We start from the raw sequence: 21,744 nt of genomic DNA on the forward strand, positions 1-21,744 counted from the left end.
GTATTCCTCTCCTAACACCTTCCAGGCCAGGAGAGAGGACTTATCCCCCTTTTTATCCAGGAGCAAGTCTCCCCCAGAGCCTTTTAGCAGTCTTTCCTTCCATATTATTAGCCAAGAGTCCCATGTTTATTCCTTAATCATTGCAAAAGGAACTACCAGGATTAGCTTATGCCAATTATGATACAGTACTCAGTACACCTTCCCTGAATGCTTTGCTGATATTTGAGACCTAAACCAAGTCAGGGTTTTTAATAGCAAGGGAGGAGGAGGGGCCAGCTATTTGGAACAAAACCAGTGGTGTCTGCCACATTTACATTATGATGGGCAGCCTTTATCCTCTTTTTATAGTTCTAAGTTTTCTTAATCCGTAGGTATCAATGAGAGACTATCAAGGTGATTATCAGCACAGACTCCGTGCCAGGTGGGTAATACTGGCAAGTTATTCACCATCTGTGCCTCCATTTTCTCCTTGTTCAGATGAGGAGTCATCATAGCACCTATGTTATAAGGTTGCTGTGAGATGAAAAGAGTTAATTTGTGAAAGGCTGGTATTAGTCAGGGCTCTTCAAAGAAAGAACCAGAAGATGTGTGTGCGCGCGCAGATATTGACACACATATTATGTATGTACGGACAGAAGGAGCGGGAAAGATTTGTGATAAGTTGGCTCACGTGATTATGGAGGTCAGGAAGTCCCAAGATTCAAGGTCTGCAAGTCAGAGACCCCGTGGCCGGCATGGAGTTCGAGTCCTAAACCAGCAGGAGGCCGGCCCAGGAAGAGCTGACGTTTCAGTCCACATCCAGTGGCCGAGAAAAACCAGTGTTCAGCTCTGGCAGTCGGCAGGAGGGGTTCCCTCCCACTCAGGCCCCTCTGTTCAGATCCAAAGTTGATAGAACGAGGCCCACGCTCATTTGGAGGGCAGTCTGCTTCACGCATCAGCCTTCTCAGATGTTAATCTCATCCAGGCAGCCTCCCAGACACACCCAGACCAGACCACGCGTGACCGGATCTGTGTGCCCTGACACATAAAATGAACCATCACATGCTTAGGCCTGTAACTCCGCAGTGTTTACACTAGTTATTATTTTATAACCTGAAATAATATTACGGAGAAGGAAATCCAGATGGGAAAGTCCTATTTCCCCCATTATGGTGAGTATTCCTATTATGGAAGGATTTGCTTTCTGAAAATATTCACTTTATAAGAATAAATTTTGCATTGCCTTTTCCATTTCAATCTATTTAAGAGAGATTTCTTAATCCCTACTATGAACTATACTCTTAGCTGACTGAACAGTTGGGTAATCCATGGGGTTAATGAGTAATTCTGTGTGTTTTATGAAGATACATGCTTCACTATAGGAAAAACCTGAATAAAATAAAATGCAACTAGGCATCTGAGTAACAAATTGTCTTATTGCGTAAGAACAGAATAAACCCTTGGAGATCACCTTCAGGGAACAGATTGATCACAACCGCCCTCTCAGCTACCAGAGGGAAGTCTTGTTTTCGGTCCCATCCTTTCTTTCTGCTGCATCATTTGTACCATTGACCACCTCCCCTTGGCCAGTCCCTTCCAGGGGCTCCCGCAGCACCCTCTCGCCTGCTCTACCACCACCCCTTCACCCCTTGTTCCCCGGCCTCTGCTTTGGCTTCTCACCCTGAGAAGCTCTCCCTAAAGTGTTGGTCAGTTGCTGGGTTTGAGCCTCTACCTTCTCTTCCAAGTAAACTATTTTCCTGTGAACATTTGCAAGTCTTTTATCTCCAGCCCCACCTTTCCTCTCAAGCATATGGCCAGTATTTCTAGCTGGACCTGCACACACACCCCCACCTCTATGTGTCTCTCCTTTGAATGCTGCAAACTCAATAGAGCAAACTCTCTCCTTTGAAGCCTCTTTTTCTTCTTGCACTCTATAAGGTAATAACTTTTTTCATTTTTAATTGAGTTTAGAGGGGGGGATGGAGAGAGAGAGAGAGAATGAATTTGTTGCTCCATTTATTTATGCATCCATTGGTTGCTTCTTGTATGTGCCCTCACTGGAGGTGGAACCTGCAACATTGGTGTAACTGGATGACGCTCTGGCCAGCTGAGCTACCCAGCCAGAGACTTCATTTATTTCCTAACTTCCTTCCTTCCTTCCTTCCTTCCTTCCTTCCTTCCTTCCTTCCTTCCTTCCTTCAGTCCTCACCCAAGGATATTTTTCCATTACTTTTAGATAGAGTGGAAGGAGGGAGGGAAAGGGGGGGAAGGAGCGAGAGAGAGAGAGACATTGGTGAGAGAGACATCTATCAGTTGCCTCCCGCATGCACCCCAACCTGCAACCCTTCAGAGCTGATGAAGGCCTTATTTATTTATTGTCTTTTAGATTATCATCTGTGGAAGACAGATCATCTGTAGTTACTTGTCTCAAAGCATAGAACTGAAAGTCGTCCAGCATTACATGGGTCACGATGGACAAGCTGTGGTTCGAGAACATTTTGACTGCCTCACAGCCCAGCAGAAGTTGCCTTCCTACATCCTGGAAAACAGTGAGCTGACAGAGCTGTGTGTGAAGGCCAAAGGAGATGAAGACTGGTCGAGGGACGTGTGCCTGGAGTCCGCCGCCCCCGAGCACAGCGTTGTCATCCAGGTACAAGAAGTGGCACAATCGAGAGGAGAGCAGCTTTACAATTAAAGCTGTCAGGATGTCCTGTATTCAATACAGACCTCTTATTAAAAGATGACTTATTCTGGGAATATGAAGGACGTCTATAATACTGTCAGCAATAAAAATAAAAGGCAGTGTATTCAAAAGAGGGGAGACCTGAAATAATGTGAAGTGGCGTTGCGTGTTGCTTCTCAGACTTCCTCCCCATCCCAGGACCACACGTGTGTATCCAGTCCAGGCGTTCGTGTAGCCAAATGCTGCCCCTCCCAGAGGAAGGCGAGTTGTAGCTTGAAAAAGCTGCTGGTGCACAGGCTTTGTGGGGGAGAAAGAGTGTCCTCCCCACTCAGGAATCTGTGATGACCTGTGACTTTTTTATCTCTCCCTCAATCTCCACCATCATCACTTTCATCCCCATAAGGGACAAATCCTCTCTTCCATTCTCCCACTCAGTCTTATATCAGTCTCTCCCCGTAGGAGTCCCCTCGTCTTGATGGAAAAAATTGCCCCCATTAACTCACTGCACATCCACTTTATGCCTTAATGAAGTCTGTTTTTGCTTAGTTTTCTTTTTTATGGTTCTTTTCTATAACTTCAAACCTTTTAATCCTCCCAATCGGTATTATATCTGTGCCTTATTTTCATTAATCAGTAACCTGGGGTTTGATGGGACCCTTTTCTATGCCACCTGCAGGTGCCGTCTTCAAACAGCTCCATTATTTACGTCTGGTGCACCGTTCTGACTTTGGAACCCAACTCTCAAGTGCAACAGCGGCTGGTGAGTGCTTCCCAATCCTAAAATATGGTATATGACTCTGACCTTTTCTGTTCTGAAATAAATTAAGGTCACAGTGACCCAAGGAAGAGATTTATGACGTTTGTTTCAGCATCAAACAGCTGGAATACTGCAACAAAGCAAATATGAAAGTTCTTCTGTCCTTTTATTTTTTACAGATTGTGTTCAGCCCTCTCTTTATCATGAGGAGTCATCTTCCAGACCCCATTATCATACATTTGGAGAAAAGGAGTCTGGGATTGAGTGAAACACAAATTATTCCAGGAAAAGGGCAGGAGAAACCGCTGCAAAACATAGAACCTGACCTTGTGCATCACCTCACATTTCAAGCAAGGTACTGGGAAAATCCTTGTATTTTCCTAAGAGAAGTTCAGTAGAAAATTAACCTATTGAGAGGAAGAGGGAAGATTGAGGTTTTTGTATGATACCTTATGAGAATGTTGTTTTAAAATTATCCTGCCCACTGTTCTATAGTTTTAAATAAAATTCAGCCTTTTTTTTTTTATTAAGCTTAGAAGTAAACAAGAGGGATCATCAGAAAATTTAATTGGCACATAATTTCTCTCACAAAAGAAGAGATGAATAGAGAACTCACCCAAGCACAGTTGTGGTCGGGGGAGGGGTAGGAAGAGGAAGAAGCCAGGGCCAGGTCATGAAAACACGGTGTCACCAAAACCTAAAACACCAAAAGTTGACTCAACCTCACAAAAGAAGTACCGGACTATATTACCTTTGTACTTAATTCTTTTCCGTAAGTTGCAGACCACTGTGGAAACCTGATATTCTTGCTTTTTCTCCCCACTTCCCAGAGAAGAAGATGATCCTTCACATTGCGCTGTCCCCATCTCAACGTGCCTTGTTAAGCAGATAGCTTCAAAGGCGCACCCGGGAGGTCCCATTCACCAGATCCTTGATGACTTCTACGGGCCAGAGAAGTCCCTTCACCCCCTTTGGCCCTATAGCAGGAAGGATACTGACAGGTAATGTCCTCCAGCAATCTTTTTCTACAAACATTTCTCAATATTAAGTAATAAAAGACCATTCACAACAACGTTAGATATCCAAAATAAAGGGTGTGTTTGTAAAAAGAAGATACTTGCCTGTATATGTCAGATTCCGCCCTTTTATCATCCAGTAGATGTGTTTTGTAGATGACTTTACTCATAATCTGGCACATAATTGCATGAAAAGTTTCTCCTGGTGCACACCCAGCATTAGATAATGGTGATGTGAAGAGGTGTCCTGCCGGACACGGTGTGTCTGGGATCCTTAGCCATGTTTCCTGAACACTGAAGTAGCTGCATTTCACCGAGTCCCTTGATGTGGTCTTTGGAACAGGAACGAACAGCTCAGTCAGTGGGACAGCCCGATGCGCGTGAAGCTGTCAGTCTGGAAGCCACATGTTAGAACCTTGCTGATAGAGCTTCTCCCCTGGGCCCTGCTGATCAATCAGTCCCAGTGGGACCTCTGGCTGTTTGAAGGAGAGAAGATTGTTCTGCAGGTTCCTGCTGGCAAAATTATTATTCCTCCTAATTTTCAGGTACTATAACTTTTTTTAACTAATATGAATTCCTTTCTTTCAACAGCTAGCTTTTATTCTGAGGTTGCATTTATGTTCACAGCAGAATGAATCAGATGTGGGAAACTGTCCTCTGAGATACACATGTAAGGGGTATGGAATGTTCTTTGATATTCAAACATCTCAGACGTCCTTTTTTGCCCATCAGCAGTATTCATGTTTGAGATATCATTAACTTTGATAACTTGTACTGTTACATTCTCATTTCCATTGCGTACTGGATGTTTGACAAGCATTAGAACCAGCCTGCTCAGACATATTCAGGCCATAGAGCCATATTCTGTGCTAACCGACCCCCCAGAGATCTGCAAGATGGTTAAGAATTGAGGATTTCTGAGCAACCATTTTTGTCACGGCCCCCTTTTTAAATAAGTGGATTTGAATTCCATAATCATGATGCCCACCCAGTGTTGACAATAACATGGAATCATCACTGTCAGGGGGGGAAACCTAACCACAGACAGAACTTCACAGGAAGATTTATGTTCCCTCACAGGGAATTTTCTCAGTAAGGCTAGCTCATTTTAAAGGGCACATAAATCTATAAGAAAATAGAGTACAAGGGACACCTAAGTAACATGTTTTCTGGTAGGGAACAACTTGAGAGTTCTTTTTGGGGGGACTTCAGTTCATAAACATCTTTATTCAATTGCATTTTTAAAAAATAATCAGATGATGTTACCTTATGGAATTGGAATGTTGACCTCCATGGACCTAAAGTTGCATGTTATTCTTTTGTCAAATGAAATGAAACCTTCAGTTTTTAAGCCTTTGGTATTTATAGGGTAGTTACAGCGTGGGTTTGGTTTTATTCCCCTCTTCCATAAATATGAATTCCACCATGAATCAAAGAAAACAGTGAGACCTAAAATAAAATGTGTGCTGCCATTACAAAAAGAAAGAAAGTAGAAAAAGAAAGAGAAAACCATAAAGGAATTGTTTGCCTAAATAGACCTATTATATACAGTGGGGCCTTGACTTACGAGTTTAATTAGTTCTGTGACAGAGCTCGTAACTCAAATTACTCGTATGTCAAATCTTAAAGTGAACGAGTGAGACATGTGATGCTGGGCTGATGTTGTGGCATTCACTGTGACATTCGCTGCGCCAACTAGCGATGGGGTATCTGAAGCCGGCTCGTAACCGAATTTTAGCTTGCAACTCAAAGCAAAAAATCGGCCAAGAGACAGCTCGTATCTCAAAAAACTCATTAGTCGGGACACTCGTAAGTCAAGGCCCCACTGTAATATAAAAAAAACTCCTGTGAATTGAGATAAAAATATCAAAGTTAAGAATAATACTTTATAATTGAAGCATTATTTTTCCAGGAAGCTTTTCAAATTGGAATATACTGGGCAAATACAAACACTGTGCACAAGTCAGGAGCAGTTAAACTGGTTCATAACCTGACATCTCCAAAGTGGAAAGATGGAGGGAATGGCGAAGTTGTGTCACTGGACGAAGAAGGGTTTGTTGATGCTGAAATAAGACTTGGTGCTTTTCCAGGACATCAGAAGGTAGGACCAAAGTTGTGTGGGTCAAGGCAAGTAGCATGCCGTCCCCTCAGCCTGCTTAAAATGAGCCCACCCTTTTCTTTGTAATCCCTCTTTGGTATTACTTGTTCTAGACAGTTTATGAACAGTGAAACACGTGAATTCTTAGACCTCTCCGTTTTATAGGTTTTTCCTTACGCCAATGGTAAAAGCTGCGTCACATAATTTACCCGATAACTGCTCCAGCTCAGGACACTCAGCAGTCACTTGATGTATTCACAGATATCCACAGATTGTAGTTGGCCTCCGTCTGGTAGAGGAGGAAGTAGAGTTGCTAACATTCTGAGCAACACCTAAAAGGACAAAGGCTTCTGCCACACAGGTTCTGTCCTGAGCGCAGTGATGGCCTCCATTCAGGTTTCCCATAGAACCAGTGCTCTAAGTGGGAGCTGTATCCTTGCACGGGAGACTGGTACCCATGTCTTTAAAGATCTGAATACAAAAAACATACTTAAGCAGTTATTAATTAAATACAAATGTTCCAAAGTCCATGAAAACCAATGAAGCTGAATAATACAGTGACAAGTCATATAAAACTGCATGTATGAAAGTGCGCTATCCTGTTGTACCATGTCGAGGTCTCCTGCTGTACTTAATCATATCTCCGTTGTTTTAGCTGTCCCAAATCAGAAAAAGAAAGGAATACTTCATGGGGGGAGTATAATTCAGTGGCCTTTCTGTGGGAAAAGTTAGGTTTGACAGGCATCTTTGAAAAGTTTCTCAAGAAATGTTAGGGTCACTTGGTGACTTTTTAAAAATAAATTTCTCTGATACAAAGAAGTTGGTCTTCAGTATTCAAGGCTGGTATCCATTTCCTCAAAGTTGTCTGGGCAACACATGTTTATGCTCTGCCGGCCAAAATACTGGAACATGGGTGTAAATGGCAAAGAGCTGTAAGCGTGAATCACCCAAAGTTGAATAGTTGTAAGTTGAGAACTACCATCAAAACCTGGAAAAAATGTTATGATATACAGTCAAACACCCAATATGTCCAGCACCTCACAGCGTAGCCACAGCAAAGGCTGAATAAATGTTTGTGAATGAATGAATGAACTGTTGGAAAATTTATTTTATATATTTATATCTCATTATTCTTCAGCAGCGATTCTCAAACGTTCTTTCTCAGGACCCCTTAAAATTACTGAAGACCTCCCAAAATTTTTCGCACATGTGGGTTATACCTATTGGTATTTATCAAATTAGAAATCAAAACAAAAAAATTAAAGCACGAGGATACACATACATTCCATTAGTCATGAAAGTGATGACATCATACATCCTATAACCTCCAGAAAACTCCGTTTGTGCACTCAGTAGAGAACTAGAGTGGAAAGGACAGATAGCATCTTAGTATTATTATAAAGACAGTTTTGACCTTGGGACCCCTCCAAGGATCTCAAAGACACCCCCTCGGACCATGGGGCCTAGACCACATTTTTAGAACTGCTGTCCTGATAGTGCCACTTGCTAGGTGGGTACCTTTAGGCAATAATGTCTTCTCTGAGCACCAGTTCCTATAACATGGTAAGGTCGTGAGATGATACATGTAGTGATTAAGAGCAGCACCATGGAACCAGACTGCATGGTTTTCAACCCTCTTTATATTTGCGACCTTAGGCGAGTTACTTAACCTCTTTGTGCCTCATTTTCCTCGTCTGTAAAATGGGGATAAGAGTAGTGACTCCCTGTGGCTGTTGTGAGAGCTCTGTGAGTTAATATGCATGAAGTACTTACAGGTAGCCACAGAAGGCACTATATGAGGGCCAATCATTATGATTTCATTAGCAGCAGCAGCAGCATTGAAGTTCCCGGAACTCCCCTTGGCGAGGTAGGCACTCAGGGAGACAGCTGTTCTCATGCACACGAAGAAGAGAGGAGGAATGTTTCGTTGAATTTTTTATGCTGAAAAAGATGAGTGGCGTTTGTTTATGTAAAGGTGCTTTATAAATAAATATTTTGTGAGGGAGTAACTTGAAAGCAGGTCTCTATCGGTCACTACACGGTGGCAGCAAAACTAACTGGTTTGCTGAAGCACCCCGTTTGTAGAGTAACGAGGGGCCAGGGCACTTTTGAAACTGAGAGGGGACTCTGTTAAGTCCTCTGGAGCAGAAGGTAACTTGGTACTGACCTGGGAAACCCAATGGTAAAATGACCTTTTAAAAATAGCCAGGAGATTTCTATTTGCCTTATAAGGTTCTCAAGTGTTCTCTTCCTCCAATTTCTTGCAGTTGTGTCAGTTCTGCATTTCCTCCATGGTACAGCAGGGCATACAGATTATTCAGATTGAAGACAAGACTACAGTAATCAATAATACCCCATATCAAATATTTTATAAACCACAGTTACTTGTCTCCAAGCCCCATTCTGAAATAGAGGTAAGTGGTTCTCAGTGTGATTGGCTTGTCTTAAGTTTCAATAAGTTACAATAAAGTAGGATCAACTTTTTAAAATCTGGAACAAATAAAAAGCTAATGCTGAATATAGGTAAAGAGAAATGCATTTGTTCTTGCTTTAATTAAAACTGTGGATGTCATGGTCAGTGCTTGTAAGGTAATTAACAAGCAGACACATCCTGACACAGCATGGAGTCACTGCCCACCCCGTCCGCTGGGAGGCTGCGGCACAGGCATCCAGCACAGGCGGGAGGTCCTCCTGAGGCCTGGCTCCCAGGTCTCAGGCTGCGGCACCTGGAGAAGCCTGTGGGCGCAGGGCTGGGCCCCAGCTGCGCCGCGGCTGGGAGCACCGAGCTCCGCATCCACCGGGAGAGTAAATGTGAAAATGTACCAACTCGTTTATGTCAACATCTCCATGGCAGAATACGCGGAAAACAAATCCAAGGAGGGTTTTTATGCAGTTCTTTATACAGTTAAAATGAAGTTATATTTAGAGAGAAGGAAGATATTTTAAAAGGACTTAAATACAGAGCATTCTAAATGGTAGCTGTTGTTTTATGCTATTGAAACTATCCTGTAGGAAAGTATTATCTTACTTTACCTTTGTCTACATTCACCGTTATCTCTTACTTTCAGCTCCTAAATACTACATTAGAACAATAAAATGCAGATGAAAGTCTTATTCTTCTACGTCTACCATGAATTGCAGTATTTACAAAAATGTCAGAATAGTACATTTTTATCTTGGTTCATTAAAGTGTTGTTAAAATAAATAGGTGACCAACCCAGGTGGTATGGCTCAGTGGTTGAGCATTGACCTATGAACCAGGAGGTCGAGGTTCGATTCCTAGTCAGGGTATATGCCCAGATTGCGGGCTTGATCCCCAGTGGAACATGTGCAGGAGGCAGCTGATTGATGTTTCTCTCTTAAGAAATCAATAAAAACATATTAATAAATAAATAGGTGAGCAGAAGTACCCAGGTGGGAAATAGAGGTCAATACCATTTTCATTGTAGGGAAGGGATTTGACAATAAATTCTGCTTCTCCCCACACTGGGGGCTTCCTGAAGCATTAGGTTGGGGCCACCCCTGAGATTACATGGCTATGGTTTCTTAGACACTTTGCTTGAAAAACCTTAACTTCTTTGTGTACTGTAGTAAGTGTGCTCTCTGCATCGTCTGTTCTTTGTTTCAGTATTTTCGCGTTCCCGACAGCACTACCTTCAGCATTTGCCCAGGTGGCAAGCAGCCTGCTGTGCACTGCAGCTCCCTTCCTTGCTGGGACTTAATGCCTGACCTCAGTCAGTCAGCATTGGATGCATCTCTGCTTCAGAAACAGATTTCTCTGGCCTTCTCTCCAGCCACAGGTGCCGGCAGCTCCCAGTGCTGGAGCCTGCCGGCTGTGGTTCGGCAGGACTTTCCCAGGCAGAGTGTGGCCGTGCCCGTCGGCAGTCGCAGGGAAGACGGATTCTGTACCAGGTAGTTTACACCATGTGCATGCCCTGGTTTGCTTGTCACTGCAGCTGTTGATGGAGGTGTGGAAAGAGACAGGGGAATAATGGCCACGTTCACCATGTGGAAAGCTAGGGTTCACTTTCATTGTTAACTTCTCCGAGACAGAGCATACAACTGGACAAATGTGAAGACCACGTGTGGGTGGCCCCAGGAGACTGCTGATGGGATTCTTCCCCAGGCGGCTCCTCCTGGGGCAGATGAGGATGTCTGTACCCTCGAATAACAGCAGCACCGCATCACAAGGAAAAGACCGCCCTCTTTTATGACCTCTTAGCCCCTGTCAAATGATAGGAAATAAGGGTTAAAATATGAGAGTCGAGTTGGAAAACCTTTTTCTTTTCCCATATCTTACTTTAAAATGGAATTTTTCTCCAAAAGTCATTAAGGGAGATAACTTAGATAAACACAAGTTACAGAAGACTCTGTCCTGTGGTCGTTCCTGCACACAAGTTACCAATTATGCAAATAACCACCGCTGACTCAAGCCAGGGACGGGCAGTGGTTTGTTCAGACTGGACTTTTATTTTGTGGTTGTGTTGCTTGCACTATGTCCTTTCTGTAGCTGCCGGGGGGACTTAGGTGTGCCATACGTGAAAGTACAAAAGAAAATGCAGCCGCAGGAGAGGGACCTTATTCCCGTGAGTGCGGACTTACAGACTTTACTTGAGGTGTTAGTCATCCGAACTCGGCGAGGCTCTATTTCTAGTGGTAACACTTTAGAAAATAACTTCCTAACTCACTTTACCCTGCACGCATGCATCCCTCCTTTCACAACATCCAGCCTTATCCCTGCTTTATGCACACTTCCTCCCTTCCTCCCCCCCCAGAGGAGTGGCCATCCTTCTGTTCCGATTGGAGAAGTGAAGTGTGGTGAGTTTAAGGAAGTGTTTTTGAAAGTGATGTGAGCCTGTGTCTAGAAAACATGCTTATTTCTTAAACTTAAAGACAAAATTAAAGTTTCTACTTAAAACTTTAAAATTCTAAGAATTACAAGACATAATTTTATTAAAATAATTTAATCTTATTCTTAACTATTAAGCGAGATGTTAGATTTAAAGCCCGTATGTCAGTGCGGGCCCCAGCTTTCGTGGCCGTCCACAAGAAAATTCTCTGAGGTTGGCTTGCTCAGCTCTTTCAAAATCAAGCTGGCAGAGAACTTTGGTGCAGACCCAAGGGCAGCACTCTGAAAGGAACGCACCTCCTGCTGCCCCATCCCCTCCTCTCCTCAGTCAAATAGTGCACATCTCGTGGTGGTGCTGCTGGGATTTCCCCAAATGCCAGTGGACAGTTCACTTTGGCATTTCAGACAAATACAGTCTTCAGGAAGGACTCAGACACTGGTGGACAGGATAAATGGCAAATACCTGATTTATTTGATTAATTTAAATAATCAATTCATGTCATTTAAACTTCAGAGAGAATTTTTCCTGCTTTGATAGGAACTGTTGTTTGGTAGTTTATTAGGTCTAAATTGGAAAAATGTTGTCACTCTATTGTAGAAGGCAGCCTGACCCACACAGCAGTATGGTGCCGAATAATCCAGCTTTGTTGTTGGTAGTCAAAACGGAGATCCTGCAAAGGATGATGCTTGTGAAGACAAACGGCCATTATGAGCCTACCCACCTCTAGGTGGAAAAAAAAAAACAACAAGTACCTGAATTCTCTGGGAGTCCTGCTAAAAGCACTCCAGCTCCCCCTCTGCCCAAATTTACCAGGCACTTGGAGGAGAAAGCACCTGTCTGAAAAGTTAAGGCTCATGCGCACTGAGGGGAAAGCGGCCAGAGGCAGGTTAGCAGGAGGTTACCTGCCATTCTCTGAGTGTAGAAGTTAGGGTTATTCTTTTAACCAGGTTTTCACATTTTAAACAGTGGTTTACAATAAACTGTTTTCAGGAAAAAATCAGTAAACTATAATTAGTATATGGCAGTTAATATGTAAGAAGATGCCCTTCTTTCTCTAGAAAACATTTCCTCTGATTTATAAAAGAGAAGGATTGTAGAGTCCTGAATTGCAAGTCGAAGTAAACATGGATCAGGGGAAAAAGATAAATTTATTTCTAAACCATTTCTGTCATCTGATTTGATTCTGTTCTAGGGCTATTGCACTGACATATCAAGAACACTTTGGAGTGACTTATTTAACCTTCTCAGAAGACCCTAGTCCTCGAATCATTTTCCACAACAGATGTCCAGTAACAATAGTGATAAAGGAAAATATTAAAGGTATATTTTATAGCATTGAATTTAAATGATTCAGAACTTGTATTTTTTCCGGAGGATTTTGACTTAGTAGTTGTGATCCTTTGAAGAATGTTTAAATACATATATTATTCCTCCCCTATAAAGTTTTTCTTGCCACACTCTGTTTAATATCCCTGAGTTTGTTTTAAAGGCCTAAGCTTCCATATGCCTTTTTAAAAATATTTTTTATATTTTCTTTAAATTGAATAGGACATTTTCTTCATTGATATTTGTGAAGGCCTTCCTCTAAAGAAGTAATGGCGAACCTGTGACACGCGTGTCAGGCAACACGCGAACTCATTTTTTGGTTGATTTTTCTTTGTTAAATGGCATTTAAATATATAAAATAAATATCAAAAATATGTCTGTTTTACTATGGTTGCAAATATCAAAAAATTTCTATATGTGACATGGCACCAGAGTTAACTTAGGGTTTTTCAAAATGCTGACACGCCGAGCTCAAAAGGTTCGCCATCACTGCTCTAGAGAGTAACAGAGTGTAAAACATTTAATTTTAATTTGGTCAATAAAAATTTTATTTACAAATACTATCTCAGCAACATGGCTATCTAACCAAGAACTGTATGTATATTGACCAAATATGAGTGTTCATTAGTGTTATCTAAGCTTCTCTGAAAACAAATATCATTAAAATTGAAATAAATTTTAAATATGCAATTTTTTTTTTTAGATATTCCAAAGTTTGAGGTTTATTGCAGAAAAGTCCCTTCTGAGTGCTCAGTCCATCATGAGCTTTATCATCAGATTTCCAGTTACCCAGATTGCAAGACCAGAGACCTCCTCCCCAGCCTCCTGTTGAGGGTGGAACTCCAGGATGAAATGACGACCGAGTGGAGCGATGCCATCGACATCAACAGCCAGGGAATGCAGGTCAGTGAGCCGTGCGGTCCTGCTACTGCCCGAAGGAGGATTCCCTTTTCTGAGGTTTCGGTGGCTTTCTATTTGTAAGCATAGTTTTCTAAATGCTGAACTTCCTGTGTCTGCATTAGGGTGTGTGTGTATCCTCATGTTATAAATTCTCAAATATAAGTGCAGCATATGTATCTCTAACGCATTTTATACAGCTGTTTACCAGGGAAGGGCACTTGGAAAAGAAGCCCACCTTAGTTCCAGTACAAGGTCAAAAACGAAATGAAATTGTTGGACTTCTGTCATAGAAGGTAGTCCAACTGGCCAGATGTTAAAACAATCATAGTGACAACCCTAGATCAGTTCCCTCTTTTGAAGGTTTACTAATTTTATTTATTTACTTATTTACTTATTTAGTATTCACCTGAGGATATGTGATTTTTAGAGAGAAACATCAATTGGTTGCCTCCTGTATGCGCCCCAACCAGGGATTGAACCCACAACCCTAGGTATGTGCCCCAAGCCCACAACCTTCTTGGTGTATAGGATGACGCTCCAACCAACCGAGCCACCCGGCCAGGGCACAAATTTACTAATTTAAAAATATATATTTTTTCCTAGTAGTCTATAAAACTTTGCAAATATGAGTTTTAAAATTTTGAACAGGTAAAAAGGTCCTGGCTTTGTCCCTGTCTTACTCTGGATATTAGTTGGTGTTATTTTATATTGAAAATGGCACATGAGTCAAGCATTTTGTTTCTGCTGTGCTTAAAATTTGCCATTTGTAATAGATAATTTAGTGGCATTCACCATGTCGTACTGCCATCAGCACTATTTCAGAATCCCAAACCCAAGCTCTATCCACTAAGCAATAACCCCCGATGTTCCCCTTTTCTCAGCCCCTGGTAGCCTCTATTGTACTTTCTGTGTCTGACTTTGCCTATTCTAGGCACCTCACAAGAGTGGAATCAAACAATATGTGTCCTTTTGTGTCTGGCTTATTTCACTGGGCATAATATTTTCAAGGTTTGTCCATGTTATAACAGGTATCAGAACTTTATTCCACTTTATAGCCAAATAATACTGTGCTGAACTTTTCTAATGTTCTTTCTCATCTGTTAGTTTATTTGATCTTCACAATAAGCTTTTGAGGTAGGTCCCATTATAATGATAACAAAACACATTAAAATTATGAATATATGTACAGTAATAATGATTACCATTTAATAATCAACTGTATGACAGGCATTGGGCTAAGCACTTTACATCTTTTAATTGAATTTATTGGGGTGACATTGGTTCATAAAATTATTCAGGTTTCAGGTGTATAATTCCATAGTATATCACTTGTATATTGTATTGTGTGTTCAACCCAAATCAAGTTCCCTTTCTTCGCCATTTATCTTCCTTTCCCCTTTTCTACCTCCCTCCACCCTGTCTCCCTCTGGTAATCACACACTGTTGTCTGTGTCTATGAATTTGTTTTTATTTTGTGTTTTGCTCAGTCACTTCACATTTTTCACCCAGTCCCCAACTCCTCCCCTCTGACAGCTGCCAGTCTATTCTCTACCTATGACACTGTTTCCATTTTATTTATCAGTTGATTTTGTCTATTAGATTCTACATGTAAGTGAAAGTATATGGTACTTTCTTTTCTCTGATGGCTTATTTCACTTAGCATAATACTCTCCAGGTCCCTCCATGCTGTCACAAGAGGTAAGATTTCCTTCTTTTTTACAGAACACTTGATATTTGCCTTTTTCATTCTTAGCCTACAACATAGTACCAGTCAGCACAATAAGATGTTAATAAATATCAAATGAATGAATGAATGAGAAGATGAGGTTACCAAGGGAGAAGAGAAAGAGGGTTCCAGGCCTACCCTTGGGAAACTTCATTATATAAGTCCAGTGCAGCAAGAGACTGAGGAGGAGGCAGAGAGGGAGGAGGAAAGCCCGGCAGGTGGAAGCACGAAGCCCCTGAGCGCGGAAGTGCACAGGGCGTGAGATGTGGAAAGAGGAAAGCAGCGTAGCGAAGTACAAGTGCAGAGTAAATGCAAGTGAGGGACGGGAGGAAAAGGGGAAAGGTGTTCTTCCCAGGAGCGAGGCCATGAAGCAGATGAGATCAGAGGGGAGGAAGCTCGCTGCATGCTGCAGGGGAGGAGTCAATAAAGAAGTGGAAAATGTGAGCAAGAAGTTGCCCAGATAGACATGTCCAAACCCAGAGCCTGTAATTCGACTTCAACAGAAGGGCCATGTCCTCTTATCTGACCACGGAAAAGAGTGCGGAAGGGACAGGTGTAGGTGGAGATATTTGGAGGGATGGGACCAGAACATTGAATAAATTGGTACTCGGTGGCCTTAAGTTTATTGTGAAGTGTGGAATGAATCATCTGTGAGAGAGAGAGAAAGGGGCGGGGGAGGGGGAGCTTGGGAGAGCAGTCGCTGTGCAGAGCTGAAGGACCTGGCCGGGGGCAGGTGCAAGAGGCCAAGCAGCCTGGAGACTACACTCACTTTGGAGACCTGTATTCACAGTGGCTCCAAAATACCCAGGGTGTGCTTTCCATCCACAGGCTGTTTGATGAACAGTGAGAGTCTGTGCAGCCTCAGGAGACGCTCCTGGTCACATTAATTTACAAAGTAAATACTGTGAGCTACTCTGTGTCCGTTAGAAGAGTTTCAAAACCTGGCTTATATATGGTCTTGGGACGTCTTTACAGTCGGGCATTCTGCCCGCCAACCTTATTTCGGGGATTCCCATCCACTCTAAATTTCCTCCAACCTTTGTAGTCAGGGATACTTCAAAGCTAAGAGGGGAGGTACTCTTTCCAACACCCTTATCATCCCTGGTCTGAGGACCCAGCAGAGTGTCATGTTCCCATTAATCTTCGAGGAACTGTGTGCCATATGTCCCGCAGACCAGGGCGTACTTCCTCTTCGGCAGGAAGATTTGTTCCAGCCCCTCGCGGCCGCGGCCTCAATAGTGCACCAGGCGTATAAATCACTGGGGAGGGAGGGCGTGTGTCCTATGATGAAAGGAAGCAGCTCTTCTGTAGGAGTGAGCTTGTCTCAGAGGCTTTCCTCAGCCCTCTCCGAGGCACATGATGCAAATTTCAAAAAGCAGAATTAAAACTCCAGAAAATCCCCATTAAGCTGCAAGGAAGAGAAGTCCTGTAGCTTTTGTCAGTCATCGATGTGCCCCCTTGTTTCGGCTTTATGAATAGGATAGTGTCATGTTGTATAATTTTGTAATGGGCTATGGAAGGGAATATGCAGAAGATAACTTTTTAATGACACAAAGAGGTACTATATTTATTTTTATAAATCTATCTTTATTGTTGAAAGTATTACAGATGTCTTCTATTTTTTTCTCCATTGACCCCCTCCACCCTGCCCGCCCCCAGGCCTTCACCACAGTATTATGTGTGTCCGTGGGCTATTCATATATGTATACTAGAGGCCCGGTGCATGAAATTCGATGGGGATCGGGCCTAAACCGGCAGTCGGGCATCCCTCTCACAATCCTGGACTGCTGGCTCCTAATCACTCACCTGTCTGCCTGCTGGTCGCCCCTAACTGCGCCCCTGCTGCCAGCCTGATCGCCCCTCACTGCCTCTGTGTGCCGGCCTGATTGCCCCTAATTGCCCCCACCTGCCGGCCAGGTTGCCCCCAACTGCCCCCTCCCTGCCTGCCTGGTCGCTCCTAACTGCCCCCTCCACCGGCCTGGTCACCCCTTACTGCGCCCCCCTGCCAGCCTGGTCGCCCCTCACGGCCCCCCGCCGGCCTGGTCGCCCCACGCAGCCTGCTTGTTCAGTTGTTTGGTCATCCCTCACTAACCCCCCTGCCAGCCTGGTCATAGGCAGCCATCTTGTGAGGGTTAATTTGCATATTGCCTCTTTACTATATAGAACTAGAGGCCTGTTGCACAAAAAGATTTGTGCAATAGGCCTTCCTTTCCCCTGGCTGCCGGCTCCAGTTTTCCTCCAGCACCCGGGACCCAGGCCTTCGCTCCAGCCGGAGCCGCCTTCAGACCTGCGCTGCTCCGGCCGGAGCCTCCTTCAGTCTTCGCTCCGCCACTTCGCGCCTACGTATGCAAATTAACCACCATCTTTGTTGGCGGTTAATTTGCATATCTCACTGATTAGCCAATGGGAGGCATAGTGAAGGTATGGTCAATTACCATGTTTGTCTATTATTAGATAGGATAAGTTCCCAAGTTAATCTCTCTCCACTTCCCCTCCCCCCCCCCCCGGCCCCCAATTCCTGCCTTCCCTTGGAGATTTGACAGTCTGTTCCATGCTTCCTTCTCTCTGGATCTATTTTGTTCATCAGTTTTTTTTGTTCATTAAATTCCACATATGAGTGAGATCATGTGATATTTTTCTTTCTCTGATGGCTTATTTCACTTAGCATCATACTCTCCAGATCCCTCCATGCTGTCTCAAAGGGTAAGAGACCCTTCTTTTTATACTGCTGCAGAGTATTCCACGATGTAAATGTACCACAGCTTTTTTATTTACCCATCTATAGATGGACACTTGAGCTGTTTCCAGATCTTAGCTATTGTAAATGGTGTGCCTGTGAACATAGGGATGCATATATTCTTTCTGATTGGTGTTTCTGGTTTCTTAGCTTGTATTCCTAGAAGTGGGATCACTGGGTCAAATGGCAGTTCTATTTTTAACTTTTTGAGGAAATGCCATACTGTTTTCTATAATGGCTGCACCAGTCTGCATTCCCACCAGCAGTGTACTAGGATTCCCTTTTCTCCACATCCTCACCAACACTTGTCATTTGTTGATTTGTTGATGGCAGCCATTCTGACAGGTGTGAGGTGATAACTCATTGTTGTTTTAAATTGCATCTTTCTGATGATTAGTTACTTTTAGCATTTTTTCATATGTCTCTTGTCCATCTGTATTTCCACTTTGGAGAAGTGTCTATTTATTTAGGTCCTTTGCCCATTTTTTAGGTGGATTGTTTGTCTTCCTTTTGTTAATTTGTATGAGTTGAGAAGGATGAGTGGTTTGAACCCCAAAACTCAGATTAAAATAATCCCTTTGCTGATGACTTCTACAATGACCCAGTAAATACCCATGATCTTGGACTTCTCGCATAATTGTGTCGTGGGTCACTGTCCTCGCTGTTTTCTTCTCCCATTGTGTGTGGGTGTGGGGAGGGGAGATGGAAGTCCTTCGTGTTTATATAGCTCTGTACCATTTACAGAGTGCGTTCACATTCACAGTCTTTCATTCATTTATTCCATAAACTTTTACTGAGGGCCTATCAAGGGCCAAACCTTTTGCCCTGAGAAAGGCCTAATTCCTGCCTTCAGAAACCTGAGTAACTAAATTAATGTTGTCAAGTATCTAAGATAGAGCCTTTGATCCCCACAAAAATTCTAAAATAGAGTAATAATTTTTATGTGTGTGTGTTTTTTTAACTGGTGAGAGGATTGAGGCTTACTGAGGAGTCAGCTGGGTGGGTTGTAACTGGCGGAGCAGGATCAGGCTGGAACCTGGATGTGGTCAGATGCGGCCCCGTCTTGTTTTTCATACATGAAGCTAAGGTCACTGTCTGCCCTCGGAGTCCTGTCCCGGCTGCAAATACGCTACCAGAACATTCACAGAAGCACCGGTCAGAGGTTTTCTAGGACCCCTTTCCCTTCGTGCGAGCGTCCCTTCCACGATGTTGCCCGTGTCCAGGCAAGACTCCCGCCGCAGGGAGCGAGGCAGTCTGTGCTGCTATCTCGCGGAGACTCCCTGGTAGCATCCGTGCACGCAGCCTTGTTTTGCCCTCTGGAGCATCCAGTTATTTACTTCCCTTTTAAGAGCGACACTAAGGCATGGAAGGCAGCCTGGACACTTCTCTAGCGTCCTCCCCTCCAGGCCACACCTTTCTTGTTCCTTGACTCATTCCTCCAGTCATGTGACTCCCAGGCCCATCCCCACAGTTGCCCTGCTCTGAGCACACTGGTGTGTTAGGTTCCCCTTTAAAAACCTGGCAGCCGGAGGGCACCCCGTATTCCAAATGTGGTCTAAGCAGCCACTGCCTCCCCATACCTCCATGAAGAAAGTAGAGACTGAGTTAGCTTTTCATTAACGAGCTCAGACTCTTTGTTATTATTGAGCTTGTGGTCAACCACATTCCCCAGGTCTTTATCATGTAACTCGCTGTACAGTTGATTTTAACCCAGTGGCGGGACCGTACATTTCTCCCCAATCAATTAAATCTTGTTGCTATTGGCCCAGTCCAGTTTGTTGAAATCACTTTAAAAAAATATGTGAGGCTGCCATCCAGCATATTAAGTATCCGTGGTAGCTGTCCTTCGTCTGTAGATGTGGTAAGCATGCGTTCTGCGCGTCCGTCGTCATCATTAGTGTGTGGAGCAAGACGAGGCAAGGTCTACGCGCTGCAGTGAAACTCTAGACACTTCCCTGGTGCGTGGGTTCAGCCAGCCGCCAGCACCCCAAACTCACCGTCACCGCCCACATCTCTTAAATGAGAAGATGCATGCAAAGGCACTTCTCGAACTATCCCAGATATTTCTTATCTGGTTACAAGGATGTCATGACTCATGAGAGTCCTCAGAATCTTGAGAAAGTTACGTAACCACTGTTTTTTCAAGCCCCTGCTGTTTTCTTTCCATCCTTTTCCACCTTGATCATCTTAGAAATTCATCTCCCTCCTTTTTCTCTCTGGGAATCTAATTCATCTCATAGCTTTAGCCACTATCACCCAGGCACTGCCAGTAACCATCTCTGGCCTCCACACCTTTTTGAAGCTCCGGATCTGTGTCCAATACCCACCAGCCATCTCCTTCTGAGAGGCCTGGTTTAACCGGCTGCAGTGCTGGATGCTGAAGGCGCCTCTGATTATCTCTGGGTTGTCACACATTGCCTATAAGGGGGAAGAGAAAGAGGGAAAGAAAGGAAGATTTTCAAGAATATTTTCAATGATTTCCTATGTATCACCTTGTAACTTATTTGTTCAATACAATTAAAACTGTAATATTTTAAAATATTATGTGTTGGATATAAATATAATAATTAATCATTTTAATGAAGATAATATATAGAAAAGCACAAATTATATTAAAGTGTTTCTACTTTTCCCATTGCTTTTTAGAGAGAGTGGAAGGGAGAGGGAAAGAGAGAGAGCTATGTCGATGTGAGAGAGGCACATCGATAGGTTGCCTCCCATACAAGCCCTAAACCTGCAACCCAGATACATGCCCTTCACCAGGAATTGAACCCACAACCCTTCAGTGTGTGGGCTGACACGCTAACCACTGACCCACACGTAAGAGAAAGTCACTGACAGAGTGCTCTAACAGGTACAAATGGCAGCAGAGTAGCCCTGAATGTTCTGCACTGAGAACGGCACCTCTCTTCCTATAGCCTTCCACACACACACACCCCCGCCCCCATGCTACGGTGTGAAGTGAGAAAAGTAAAACATAACTAAGTGACAGCATTGATTAGGACCCACTAGCTCCTTGAGCAGTACCAAACAACTAAAAAACAATCCCCATTTAGTAATTCATTTTTTCCACACACAGAACAAGCAAATCTCCCCAGGATGCTAACCAGTCACATCCTAGTTGAAACCCAGTCTTCTGCATGAGGCTCCCGTAGTCTGGGTGTAACTCCCTTCTGGAGACCTATGAACTATCTGCTGCCTCTTCCCCCTTGTACAGGACAGGATAACAGGCACGGTCCCTCCAAATTGGAAAGAGGAGGGATGAGAGCCTCTCGTCCATAACAAGTCTGGAATTTTGAGAGCATGTATTGTGGATCACACCCTGGAAGCGAAGCTTAGTCTTTGAGCCCATTTCTGCTCTTGGAAGAGCGCTCTTCCCATTATTCCTCCAGTTCTTGCATCTACCCTCAGAGCTCTGTCTGGGCCAGTATTGCAGCTTGTTTTGAGTCTCAAATAATCATAGTCTCTCTTACTCTAGGTTCATAAATTTACAGAGCAGTAGCAGTTTATTGAGAACGCAAGTAGACTGCAGTGGGGGGGAAGGCTGGCTCTTTTATGCTTTGCCTCAGAAGCAACACATGTCAATTCATTGACCAAAATTAGTCATACCTAATTGCATGGGGTAAGGAGTAGAATCCTGCTCGTGCCAGGAAGGAGAGGGCAGCAGACAAG

At 43.5% G+C, this 21,744-nt stretch overlaps 1 protein-coding gene across 7 annotated transcripts in view; it reads left to right on the forward strand.

Moving 5' to 3' along the window:
- Window positions 1–21,744, forward strand: part of VPS13B (vacuolar protein sorting 13 homolog B) — a 613,015-nt gene that overhangs the window by 562,115 nt on the left and 29,156 nt on the right. For all 7 annotated transcript variants that reach the window (XM_036337858.1, XM_036337862.1, XM_036337864.1 and 4 more), the window contains 10 exons: window positions 2,366–2,629; window positions 3,339–3,422; window positions 3,599–3,774; window positions 4,250–4,420; window positions 4,779–4,980; window positions 6,348–6,536; window positions 8,801–8,947; window positions 10,162–10,445; window positions 12,576–12,703; window positions 13,413–13,612. In XM_036337858.1, coding sequence (XP_036193751.1) covers window positions 2,366–2,629; window positions 3,339–3,422; window positions 3,599–3,774; window positions 4,250–4,420; window positions 4,779–4,980; window positions 6,348–6,536; window positions 8,801–8,947; window positions 10,162–10,445; window positions 12,576–12,703; window positions 13,413–13,612 — 1,845 coding nt within the window. The remainder of the gene's footprint in view (window positions 1–2,365; window positions 2,630–3,338; window positions 3,423–3,598; window positions 3,775–4,249; window positions 4,421–4,778; window positions 4,981–6,347; window positions 6,537–8,800; window positions 8,948–10,161; window positions 10,446–12,575; window positions 12,704–13,412; window positions 13,613–21,744) is intronic.

Source organism: Myotis myotis, unplaced genomic scaffold (assembly GCF_014108235.1).
Source record: "Myotis myotis isolate mMyoMyo1 unplaced genomic scaffold, mMyoMyo1.p scaffold_m19_p_16, whole genome shotgun sequence".
NCBI lineage: Eukaryota > Metazoa > Chordata > Mammalia > Chiroptera > Vespertilionidae > Myotis > Myotis myotis.